Source organism: Peromyscus californicus, unplaced genomic scaffold, assembly GCF_007827085.1.
Source record: "Peromyscus californicus insignis strain IS unplaced genomic scaffold, ASM782708v3 Scaffold_24__1_contigs__length_46423439, whole genome shotgun sequence".
NCBI lineage: Eukaryota > Metazoa > Chordata > Mammalia > Rodentia > Cricetidae > Peromyscus > Peromyscus californicus.
This window is the reverse complement of record NW_026294535.1, coordinates 17,305,557-17,319,326: the sequence shown is the minus strand read 5'-3', so window position 1 is coordinate 17,319,326 and position 13,770 is coordinate 17,305,557. Positions and strand designations below refer to the sequence as shown.

General features: G+C 40.6%; 1 protein-coding gene across 6 annotated transcripts in view; it reads right to left on the bottom strand.

The window, feature by feature from the left end:
- Window positions 1–13,770, bottom strand: part of Atp2b1 (ATPase plasma membrane Ca2+ transporting 1) — a 111,859-nt gene that overhangs the window by 44,844 nt on the left and 53,245 nt on the right. For all 6 annotated transcript variants that reach the window (XM_052753195.1, XM_052753199.1, XM_052753200.1 and 3 more), the window contains exons 2-3: window positions 12,746–13,175; window positions 1,558–1,755 (exon numbers count right to left, since the gene is read on the bottom strand). In XM_052753195.1, the coding sequence (XP_052609155.1) occupies window positions 1,558–1,755; window positions 12,746–12,953 (406 nt within the window). In that variant the 5' untranslated portion in view covers window positions 12,954–13,175. The remainder of the gene's footprint in view (window positions 1–1,557; window positions 1,756–12,745; window positions 13,176–13,770) is intronic.

Sequence of the window (13,770 nt, the reverse complement as noted above, 5' to 3'; positions counted from 1 at the left end):
ACTGAAAAATTCAGTTGTACATTTTAAGACTTGCAAAAAGCATGCACACACTCAAATACATGACTACATATGGGTATATGTGGACTTTTTAGAATCTGGAAGGGATTCTGAGTACTATGTAGAAAGTGGTATTTTCCAGTAAATTATTATTTCCTTCTGATTACCTTGTCTTCCTCTATTTTTTCCACAAACAAAACAAACCACACACTATTTGCTTAAATAAAAATTTGTTTTTACTTTGTCTAATTACTGACAAATACATTACTAAAATATCTTCTTACCTGTACCAGTGATTTTGATCCAGGGACAATTTTATGTCCCTGTGAGATGGGTTACAAAACCTGGATGCATTTTTGGTTCCTTAACTGGAAGAATGGTCCGGTGAACAATGAGGACTGTTTTTGATCAAATTTTAGCAGTACCGTTGCTCAGAAGCTATGCTCTACACTATTTAAGATAAATGGGTATAGTCTATGACCGACTTCCTTAAAGAAATCAGTGAGAAACAAGTGTTCACACAAGTCCTAGGCACATGTTTGTGCATTTCTTTGTATTTTACCTAGCTAGCCAAACTCTAGAGCTGGCTTTTTATTATTATCATCATTATTATTATTATTAAACTCTTCATAGTATAGAAGACATAAGAATGAAGCTTTCACAAAAAAGTCCTTTGATATAAAATAGAGGATGACTTGAATATCCAAAATCCAGGTTAGATTCTCCAGTATACAGAGTACAGTAATGAGAATATTTATTATGATAAAGCCTTTTAAAAGGCAAAGAAGAAATTGGAGGAATAAATGAGAAGCATAGAAAGAACACAACAAAACCATTGGCTAGACACTAAAGCCAATCTGCCTCTTTTATGCTTCACCTCCTCATGGGTCACAGTGTTCCCCACAGACTCAATTTCCAAAAAATCCAAAACACTCAAGTATCTGAAACCTTTTGAGCACAGACACAACGCCACAGTGGAAAACTCTAGCTAGGAAATTGTGCAGGTAATTCTTTAACATATTGTATAAAATATCTTCGGGTATGTATATCTGAATCATAAATACACGTGGCATTTAGACAGGCCCTTTCTTCAAGAATTTCATTTCGTACATATTTTGCAAATACTCCCCAATCCAAAGACATGAGATCCAACACCTTGGTCTCATGCATTGCAGTGTAAGGGATAAATAACACCCTGGTCTCAAGCACTGTACTAAACCTGCGTGTAAGCATTTCCATACAACACAAAAATCAAAGTTTAAAAACTTTTACCCTCGACAGCAGGCTGTATCATACATGTGTCGTGCCCAGATGTATAACGATGTAAACATAGCACACATGCATGGAAGAACAATTCAACTGGGACTCCCTATATGATGCAGGCAACATTGGAACTCATCAGTTACTGTGAAAATCATTTGAAGTGCTTAGAACAGAGCCTAGCACACAGCAGTCAATAAATGTTCTCTGGCATTATTATCATCATCATCATCATCATCACAAATTAAGCAAATATGGTGAACTAGAATCACACAAACACCCCTCCCCCCGTTGACTTACGTGCAGTATCCCCTTCTGGAGGTTGATAAAAAGAAAGGCCCAGTGAGACTATGGCTGCGATTTCTAGTATAATTAAAGTGACATCTTGTAATGCTTCCCATACTAACTGAAGAAAGGTTTTTGGCTTCTTAGGAGGTATAAAGTTCTTTCCAAACACTGCTTCTCTTCTTTCCAAATCTGCAGGATTTCCACTTAAACCTGACGGAAAGAAACACATTTTGGTGAAGTCTGACCGCTTCATTCAAAGCACATTCATGGGTGACCCTCTAGACTTGACTCACAGGATCGAGCATACCAGACAGGAAATGTTTCTTCTTGTTCTTTAGTCTACACACAGAGCTTAAGTCAGGGAGGAACACACGGAGCTTTACTCGAAGCACACATCTTAAGTAGCTAACTAACAAGAGTGGCCCATGGGCTGGGACAAGGTTCAGTGGCAGAGCTCATGGAGCATATGGAAGACCCTGGGTTTGATGCCGAGCACTTCAATAAAACAAAACCAACCAACCAACCAACCAACCAACCAACCAACCAAAAAACAAAGAAAAGGAAAGAAAAGGAAAAAAAAAACCCTTTTTTAAACAGCCTCAAAACTCTACTTTCACTTTCTTATTTATTTTGACCATACTTCTTACAGACACCAAGACACCAGAACCTATTACGACAATCTGATAGTTTTTTTTTAATGTTAAAATTAAATGCTTCCCTGGTTTTAGGACTGCTTTCCTTCTAAAATGGGGACATTTCTGTTGTATATATATATATATATATATATGTATATATATATACATACATATATATATATACATATACATATACACACACACACACATATACACACATACACATATATATACATATATATACATACACACACACTATATATATATACACACACACACACACATATATATGGCAGATTTGCTTTAGGTACTGAACACTGACTAGCGAATCAACAAAACACTTTTTTTTCTAATCCTTATTTACAGAAGAAACAAGGAGTTCACTTTCACAGAATCTCTAAAAGCATCTCTACTAAATGTCAGTTTTAGGTAGATTCGTACGATTTTTGTTGTCAGGAAGCAGGAGGCTCACAATGGCCTCTCAAGGGGAACTGCAGCTCTCCAAGTGCTGTTGGGAAAAGGTGCACTGCAGGACGGAACGTTCATTGTTCAGGTGTGGGATTTGAGAGATGGGAGGGGGAGATTAAGAGGGTTGGACAAACACCGCTTTGCCTTTCCCTTGACCCTGTCAAGCACACCCCACTCCCCAATTTAAACTCATCCATCCAAACCCAGATACCTAAGGAATTCTCTAATGAAAAAGTGCACCTACATGCATGCTGCTCACCAAGGGAAACCAGACAGCCTCCACAGATCTCATTTTCCTCAGTTTATTTAAGAATGTGGAAGGTGTCAAGGGAACCAGAATAGTACCTTTTAATTTGTCAAATCTGACCTTATTTCACCCCCCCCCCCTTTTTAACCTGGTAGGAGCCCATTTGTGAAAGGCAACAAAGAAAACGGGAAGGACTGCACCACTACTACAAGGCCCTTGTCGTCAGTGTTTCGGTTTGCCTCGATGCTGAGGCAAGTGGAGAGCTGAAGAGACACCAGACTACATCGCTAGAACAAGAAACGGACATACAGATCCAAGGTCGTCACTGGCTTTGTTGAATGTACCAGAAGAAGATTCCAGAGAATGTCCTCACGGGCAACTGTTAACATGGACACACGGCACAGTTCAAAAGGTCTTGATGCCAAGTCAACCAGAACCTTCCAGCACTCTAAACTTGGAGGTGGAGTCACCAGAACAAAGACAGGGTAGACTACAGTAACGACAATGATGACGACACTGGACACTGGGAAGTCTGGGTCATTTGTTTAGTCTCCTGCCTCAGTTACCTCAACGGCCAGGAGGAAAGAAGCCGAGTCCTGGTCTACCCTGTGCTGGTCTCCGCTATCGAAGAAATAGTATAAATATCTATTTTTTAACTCATACTGACTGGAGATTACCATTGATCACATAATTAACACCTGATCAGTTTAAATATTGCCACTGTAATTATGAAACAGTAAGTCAAATCTATCTTGATTAGTTACAGAAAATGTTTTATGTTAATATTGAAAAGTTGAACAGTTAAAGAGAGGGGGAAAAAAAGAGCAAAAAGAAAAGGGGGCAGCTCTAAGGCTTTCCGAGTCTTCTAAACATCAGCTGGGCTATGGTCGAACACGCCTTTAATCCCAGCACTCGGGAGGCAGAGGCAGGCGAAGCTCTGTGAGTTCAAGGCCGGCCTGGTCTACAGAGAGAGTTCCAAGACAGCCAGAGCTGTTACACAGAGAAACCCTGTCTCGAACCCAGCCCCCCTCACCCCAAAAAACCAAACCAAACCCAACCCATCATGGGGGTTAAGCATATGCTTACAACACTCAACAATGAAGTTGCTGAGGAACTGGAAGACCTAAGAAATCTGGTGTCACTTTGCCTGTGTGTGTGTGTGTGTGTGTGTGTGTGTGTGTGTGCGCGCGCGTGTGTGACTTACAAGGTTGTTCTGAAGACAGGGAGAGGGCATTAAGTTTGTAAATCATAAATTACAGGGTCAAGTTTATGAAGTTAAGTAGAGGGAAGACAGGCTACCAATTTGAATACTCTAAGTTTCAAGCCCATTTGGAACATAATCTTTAATTATAGATTTAATAATCTTAATATCGTGAAGTGAAGAGTCTTGCGAGTTGCCCCAAGATGGCTATTTACTGATCATCAACTACTTCCAGACACTGCTCTGCATGCTGGGAGCCAGCTCTACACTCAGCAAGGGTAAATTACAAGGGCGAGAGACAAAACGGGTAAAATTAGGAAATGTAAGGACACCTGTAACTCAGGTGAAGATGGTTTTTAAAGGGCCACCAGAATTCTCTCAGAGGACATTGGCCTTTCTAACCAACTACCATCTAAAGGGGTCTGACGGACGAGGCGCCAACCAGGAGAGGACCAGAACAAAGTATTTCCAGGAGCACAGACGCAAAGGCCAGGCAGAGATCAAAGCAAGGTTCCAAGAAGGAGCCAGAGAGCAAACCACTGCGGCTAAGGTCCAGTGATCAAGGAGGAAAGAAAGAATGGGTGAAAACGAAGAGCGCCGGAGCCAAGATCACGGGGGAGAGGAAGGAAGACTATTAGTCACTTGAACTGCGATGGAAACTACCGGAAGGTTTTCAAGCACAGGAGTGACCACTAATGTGTGATTTAGAGAGGTCATTTACACTGCCCTGTCGGAGTGCTTTAGGGAAAAGCCCAGGCAAGAGGCTGTGTACAAAGAGCGAAAGTGCTTGATTCTGGGTTTTAGCTGCAGAGGCCGAGAGGAGTAACTGGATCTGCCAGGTACCCTGGAAGGAGATCAGACAAGATGAGGAATGATTGGATGTGGGATCAAAGGGAGAGAGAAGAATGAAGGAAGAATGGCATCTAGACCTAACCTTTAACTCTTTTTTTTTTTTGTACAAGGACTTGAGTGGGGGTGGTTTAATGGAATGTCTGAAGCAGGTGGGTTTAACTGAAAATCACAGCTTAATGTGTGTGCGTGTGAGTGGGTGGATGGTGGTTATTTACTAAGATAGGGCAGGCTTGGGGGACTACAGGGCTGCTGGCAGGGAAGGAGGACTTAATAGTTCTATTCTGTAGACTTGGGCAAGGAAGTGGCTGTATCCAGTAAACAGGCTGCTGGTCACATTCAGAATGTCTGTGCAAAGTGTGAACCAGAGGGTTAGCCACACACAAGGCTTCTGGAGACACTGGCTCCATGAGAGCTTTCTGAAGGCCAGAATAAGCAGGAAGGAGAAAAGGAAGTTTACAAGGGGAGCTGGGGGAAGGATGCACCAAGACACAGCCTAGGACAGAATGAAGCATTTCCGAGCAGGACTACGGAAGTTTCCAGAAGAAAAAGGTTTAAAAGATGATGCTGAGATGCCGCGAGAAGGCTCAGTAAGATAAAGGCAGAAAACTGCCTATTTTCTTTCACTGACAAAAGATGATGGTCTTGATAAGAGCCTTCCAGTAGCGAAGGGTAGAAAAAAGTCTGATGAGAATGAATTGAATAGACAATGGTATAAGCAAGTGGAAATAGTAAGTATCCAGCATCCTCCCCCCCCGCCCCCCGCCCCAGAAGTGAGACACACTGGGGGAGAAATACATCAGTAAAGGTGACTTACAGTGGGTATTATGTGTATTTTGTGTTTTCAAAGATGGGGGGCAGATATTAGGTATCTACCAAAGGAAATGAGACAAACAGAGCAGATGACAGAAATGATACAGGAAATCATGAATATTCTTAGAGTAAGAACTGTGAAGAAGCAAGAAGGGATGGAACCTGTCAGTCCGACAGATCAGGAAGACGCTGCCATGGTCCGAAGAGTGGAGTTGGTGATAAGACTCCCTGATCCCAGTTTTTAATGATAGAAGTAACAAATTATTAGAAATAACTTATCGATAAATACAATGAAAAATCTGCTGAGTCCTGTGAGCCTGGCTGATTATAGCACGGTGGCAACCATGCCAAGGTCAAGCACAGGACTGATCTTCTAATTGCACAGTTAGCTTCACAAAGAAAAAAATACAACCACAACCCATAGAAGGCAGCTTCAAAATGATAAACTTTCCAGGTCTGTATCCACCAAGGTGGGGAGTAAAAATAGCCTAAAATTGATCTCATGAACAAATAATATCGATCAACAGTACTATCTTACACTTGAATGGAGAGAGAATAAAATCCAATTATATCAAGTCACTTATATCAAGAAAATACAGCATCTCAGTCGCTGACTCTGACTTATGAAAGGAGGAGTGGGTTTACTACCGTGTTTGAAGCAGGTGGGTTTAGCTGAAAATCAAGGAGAATACATTCCACATACAACTAGAAACCACGACTATGGATATATATATATATATATATATATATATATTGCACATATACATGTATATGATGGTGGGATGGCTGTAGCAGTTAGGGTAACTATCCTACATGGGAGAGAAGGATGCAGACTAGAAAAGTATGTGGAAATGTGTTCATGTACATCCTTCTTCATTGTTTCAGTTTTGAAAGAGGAGGTGATCCCTCACCTACCCTCAAACTATGGATCCACCTATCCAAAGTCAGACTTAAACATTCATTCCCATGTGCTAGGCACTGTGGAAAGGTACTGAACGTACAAGAGATGGGTCAGGCCGGATGCCTTTCCCTGGTTCTTGACCTTAAGGAACTCACAGTTTGGTAGGGGTGACTAATAAGCAACCACCCAGACACACCCAGTGTATTACGCATTAGATGGCAGTGGAGACCACACTACAGGAATCCATGTGGGGAAACGAATCCAAACAAAACTGGTTGCTTCAAACACAAAGAATCAGAAAGGGGGAAGGGGGACCAACTCAGAAAGGTCCGGCAGAGCAGACCCCAAGGAGAGCTGCAGGTCTACTCGAAAATTCTAAATGCCATCCCAAAATGCAATGGGACACTATTTGGCTTTAAGAGTAGAAAAATGACAGTGTGTAAAAGAGGCATCAATTATGACCTTAGCTGAATTTTTATAAGACAAGACAGTGAATTCCACCCACAGGGTAAAGTGAGGAGAACAGGGAAGGAGACACTGTTGGTGAAGAGAAAGTTAGGAGTTAGAATTCCCAAGACTTAATTGTGGTGATATATTGTGTACCCTAATAAAATTTGCCTGACGATCGGAGAACAGAACAAGCCACCGGATTAAACATAGAGGCCAGGCAGTGGTGGCACACACTTTTAATCCTAGCACTCAGGAGGCAGAGATCCATTTGGATATCTGTGAGTTCTAAGCCACCCTGGACTACATGAGATTGACTCAGTCTAGGAGGGAAACAGAGCCAGCAGTGGTGGCACACGCCTTTAATTCCAGCACTTGAGATCTCATGCCTTTGCTTGGGAAGCACAAACGCCTTTAATCCCAGCACTAAGAAGGAAGTGATGGCTGGGCATTCAAGTTTCTAACTTGGTAGCAACATGGATAACAACTTCAGAAAAAAAAAAAAAAATTAGAGAGTTTCATTAAACAGGGCGTGGGAGAAGGATGAGGGATTAGGGCTTCGAGGCTGTGAGGATCCCTGGGTAGGAACTGCTGACATAGGAACCACCAGCACCCAGATGATGGCTTGTGAAGTCAAAGTCGTTCCAACAAAGGCATTGCCCAGAAGCACTCATCACAGAGAAGTAACAGCCTAGGGAAGCACAGGAGGGGAAGAAGGACATCTATTAACAAGAAGGAGAACTCCAGGGGTAAGCTGGGGAGACAGAAAGGGAGCATTTGAAAAGAAGTTCAATTCAATATACTGTTACTTAAAACCTAAACTTAGAAGCGCAATAAAAAACCAAGGACGTGCTACTTCAGGCTCACATATGACTTTTAAAATTATATACATGCTACAGAGTTGAGAACTAGTTAAAATGATTTAAAAAAAAAAATGTATAATCAACAAAAACAAGTGACCAGAGCAGACATCAAAATAACACCTAACTTTCTACTACAGTGTCAATACATTTCTAGGACAAGGTTATGCAGGATCACAGACCTCACAAGCCTAAAACCATACATGCTAGCACACCATGACCATGCAAACACTGGCTGACTGTCTACGCTAATCTGTAAAACCAAGCACGAACCACGGGACATCAGAGCATTTTTGTACTAGCCTGTAAGTCGATCAGGATTTATCCCTAGGGAAAGGTCAATTTTCTCCAAGCGTTAAACTATATCACAACATGGAGACGAGGTGAAAGTACACCAGTCCAAGAGACTTACTTCTAGGGAGTGCAAATAGGAACTGGCACTTCAAACGTGGAAACCAGGCAACCAATGACAGCGGCTATTGATCCTACCCTGCTTCCCATCGTAGACCTCATTTGTTTCTCTCTACTCCCATTCTGTGCCTCCTGCGTTAGTTTTTTTTTAGCTTCTCTTTTACCTAATCTTGACGATCATCACTTCAAAAGCTGTTTTACTTGAAGACTTCTTTCCTTTGTGGTGCACGAAGCCAAGCCTATTTAACCCAGCATCTGTCTTTAATTTTTAGGAATTCATTTTTACACTTTGTTTAGTGTGGCATTACTGCCTAACAGATATGATAGTGGAGCTAGAGGCCTGCACTCCAGAAATCCACAGCAGCAGAGTCCTCTGACACTCGATGTCAAGCTCAGACAGACAACGCAGGGTTAAAGCAGAGAAGACACCTGAAGCCACTGGGAACACTCCAGGCCCGAGAAATGGAGTTTACAGTACCAACCATAGAGTCAATATAGGAAAATAAGACACAAAAGAAAAATAGTTTCCAGTCATTTTCTGTGTGAGGATGTTCAAACAGATTGTTCTGATATAAAACTACACTCTAGAGTTCTGAGAACTGTAAGATAGATGCTTGCTCTACTACACCTAAAAGATATCATAAAAATACATGACATTCCAAGTCTCAGCTTCACTTTACCCTGAACTTGGAACTTCAATCCCCTCAGGAATTATGATGGTTAGTCAAAAAAGACGGAAAAAATCTCATGAGGCTCAAACCTGTTCAACTGGTCAACACATTTGCAGTATTCTTGAGAACAGGCTCAAACAGTACTTTTTTAGAGAACATGGGGTAAGCTGGTGTGCCAATGAGGAAGGAACACAGCTGCCTGGATAGGAAGGGCATGTTTTTAAAGGACAGAGTGCTGAGAACACCACAGCCTGGATCTTGAATGCCTCCCCAAAGGCCCTTCATTCACCTTGTCACCCCCAGGTACCAAGTGAATGAACTCCTCTGCCATGCACTCTTGCTAATAACTACTGCTTCCTTACAGCCCAAACCCAGCGAGCCAAGTAATCATGATAAAAACCCTTAAAACTTGATCAAAATGAACCTTTCTTCTTTTCAATGCTGATTATCTCAAATATTTTGTCACTGACAGAAAGTTGACACACAAAACCATTTATCCACCACGTTAACTCCCCAAAATAAGTTTGTTTTTCCACTGGGGGAAAATCTGTTAAGAGAAGAGAACAAAGGCGTCTCTTTCTCAGTATCTCAACTCTAGTGTAAGTTATACGAACTGAACTTTTATAAAAAGCAGCACACTGTGTAAGCCAAAAGCATCTACTCAGAATGAGACCACAGCTAAGTGACTTTGGGCAAGCTGCTTAACCTCTTTTTGGGGTGGTGGGATGGCACTCTTGCCTATAACATAGGATAAAGGAGTTTTAAAAATAAAATGAGTTGATATTTGTAAGAAGGTACGAATAAGCAATCTAGTACAAGAATGTTACCTGTTGTAAGGGCTACTGTTTTCGTTGGAGATATTTCTAAGAAATGTCTTGAGCTGCTCCATCAGACATTACACAATCTAACCCAGGCACCTCCAGCACAACTGATTTCCCTTTTCCATCCATCTTTCTCTGAAGCCTAGCACACTAATACTGCATGTTTAATGTAGTCACCATACGTTTAACCTGGTGAACTGTCTGTCTCCCTTTCCTGAGAATAAAGTGCAGAGAGATCTTTGCTTTAATTCATGTATGTATGCCTGGGGCCTGGAAAAGTTACCTGTCACATAGCAGATACTTTCTAAAAGACACAGAGACTTATATTTCAGTAAAACTTCTGAGTGCTAGATGTAACTTAATTTTATCCTCGGAATTTTCTTCTAACAACTGCCAACGCCTTTCCGTTCTAGGGAGATAACAGGGATCTACGGAGCACACGAGAGAGAGCCCCAGGTATGACTAAGGGCAGTGTCAGCGAGTGATTCATAAACAAAAGGACCCGAGGGACAGGGGACACCTCTAGTTTCAGCAATAAAACCCATGTACTTTGAAGAGCCATTTCAGTTCTCACTTTTCCTGAACACAGATTATTCTAACAACAAGGGATTTATGGTCTAGACACACCCTTGGCTACACAAACCCCAGCTGCTGACTTTTAATCCTGACTCACTTATTATGATTTGGTTGATCAGTGACAAAATGTTAAGACTTTGGAGTGAAATATTTCTAATAAGGGAAAGGCTAGGAAGAATGCTTTGGGAGCAGTTCTATGAAATTCACTGCCATTTTGGTTATAGTTCAGCAACTATAAACACAAATATAATGCTTACAATGGACCATTTTTTTGTAGTATTTTAAAAGAACATTTCCAAATGACAAATTAATTTATATATGAACTGTAAAGACCAGTTTGTACAAATTTTAGCAAACATTAATTCACAGTATCATGAAGAACATGATCAAGAACTCTGTAAAATTTAGAAGAGTGAAAAACAATGCATAATTTCATTTAATGCCCCAAAGCACAAACAATAAAGATAAAATGTTAAGTGTTAACTCGGTTCTCTAGAGACCATTCATGGCTTCTCCCACACTGTCAAGAGTAAATAATCACTTCTTCCCGGAATTTATGAGAAGCAAAAATTCCAATTAATTCATTAACTAAATCAAAATCAATGTAAAATATTACTCAAAATAAAAGAAACTGTAGTAACTCATAGCAACAAAATACAGAAATATGGTTAGGGAAGGGCAATCAATTGTACATCTGTAACTGAAGTTCAATGTATACCTTTTGCAAGGTTGGACATTCAACCTATGGATTTTACACATGAGGTAAATGCTCTGCTACAGGGCTACATACATCCCTAGCCACTCACTAAGCCTTTTCTGAACAAATGTATGTGACGAGGGTTTTTTAATGTTAATATTTCCTACTAATTTGCTGATCATGAAGCATTCATCAGTTGGGTTTTAGATGAAATTGAGTGCATATGGGTAAAGAAAATTAATAACCCACTAATGGAGAACAGCACATTAAAGTATAATCTAGCATGTCAAAAGCTTAAGTACTCTCAAATCATGTTTGCCTAATGAAAAGCTTCATGTTTTATCATATTACTAAGGTATAACAACAGTTAAGTCTATGTTGCTGGTAGTTCTGACGTGAAAAAGGTACAGAAAAATCTTGAGCTACCTTGCAGAAAAGACCTCAGGCAGTGAGATGACATTGTTTTAGGGCATGTGTGAGCATGGATACCGAGTTCCTTAACACTGTGGTACGTCACGGAACTCAAAGGGCCTACCTACCACAATCAGTAGTGAGCAACTCACATACAACTAGACAAATATCTTTGAATTTAGTATGACTTCTAATTCTTGAATAGTTCTGACAATTACCTTTTGGTATTCCCTTAAGTAATAATGCCATAATTCAGCAGTAATGCCATGAAAATGCTGAGAAAAGCAGCCTTCATAATTTCTCTATAACTGGCTTTGGAATATATACCAATACAGTATTTTAAAATAAAAAATTCCCAATCTTACTAAGATAAATTGCATGCACTGAACATTTATCCTCCTGTCTAGAGCTGTTCCTTAAGTTGTCACACAGTCTAATACAGGCACCTTCAACACTTCTGCCTTCCCCTTTCCATGAACTTTTCTTTTAAGCATGTGATACGATCCTACTACATATTTATTTGTTCACTTTCCTCCCTGTAATTTGGGAGTGCTCTCTTCAAACTCTGTATCTTTCACTTTATGAACAATAATATCAATATATAAAAGCCCCAATTTTGTCAGTTCATTTCAAAGGTCACAGTACAGCAAAGTTCATACCATAAAACAAAGGAACTCACAAAACTAAAGCCTTTTCAAACAGAGGGAAATTCAACATAACTTGACCACACACGTTTACTAAGTGAAAAACTTAATGCTATCTAATTTAAAATTTTGTGTTCAGACCTTGTCAACTGATTATTAGACGTTTAGATTAAGTCCCATGAGCTCCAATAGCTTTGACGGCTACTGGAAGGGAGGACTATTTTAAGCCATCGGCAGAATGAAGGCTAGTGAGCAGTTTATTTCCACTGAATCCCCCGGGGGGTACCACTCTCAGTTCCACCCTCTACATCTCCAGTGGAAGGGCAAGCTTGTTATCGTCAACTGGAGTGCTAATGTAGACAGGAGGGCAAAATATTTCAGCTCACCGTTCTGAAACACAGACGTGAACAGTTTCTCACAGTAGCAATCTGAGGACTCATTGCTAAAATCGTGCAGTGGCCAAGACAACAGGAGCACCATGTTTCCATCTGAGCTGAATAAACAGCATTCTCTGCACCAGTGACTAAACAGCACACAATAAAACTTACCTTCATTGGGAGATGTTTTCAACTTGGTGCAAATTCCATAGACATCTCCATAGCTTTCCTGTATCTTCCGTAATGCATCTGTGGACCTGAGCTCCATGAGAGCCCGCAGCTCTGCGAGTGTAATTCCAAAGTCTCCATCATGATTAGCTTCCTTCAAAGAGTTTTTCACACCACTATATGCAACGGAGTTGTTTGCCATGTCGCCCATTACAAGTATAATTTATTAGGAGGAAAATGTTTCCCAAGAGAATGAAATTTTCACTTGATATATTTCCAAGATGAAAATCTTTTAAATATGAAAATCTTCCTTAAACCAAACACTCATTGTATGAACTCTGTGAAGTAGTATCAGCAGCAACAATTCCCAGAGAAGTATCCTGACCGCTGGCCCATGACTTGTTTCTTCCCCTCAATCCTGAGATGCATACATCTGAAAGGAGAAAATATTTAGGTGTTAATGGCTCATCCTCAAGAGTATTATGCATGCACGTAAGCCTATTTTTAAAATGCCACCCGGTAGCTAAACAAAGTACACTCATCATACATACTGTGAGCCATGGTTTCGGATCACAGTATAACTTCTAAATAAAAAGTGTGCATCTAGTCATTAGAACCCAAGAATTAATGAAACTGCATAGCATGACTGAACTGTGTGCTTGTGTGTTAGGAATTAAGTTACTGTTGAAATGCTTAGCTCTAAGCGCTTAGTTCCAACTTTGCGCTAGCTGCCTTAAATTCTTCCTTTCATTTAACTATTTTTTTTTTTTTTTTTTTTTTTTTTTTTTTTTTTTTTTTTTTGGTTTTTCGAGACAGGGTTTCTCTGTGTAGCTTTGCGCCTTTTCCTGGAACTCACTTGGTAGCCCAGGCTGGCCTCGAACTCACAGAGATCCGCCTGGCTCTGCCTCCTGAGTGCTGGGATTAAAGGCGTGCGCCACCACCGCCCGGCCTCATTTAACTATTAAAATGAAACACCACCATTTCTTACTCTATCCCGAAAAGTCAGGTCTCGGCAAACTGAGTTTTCA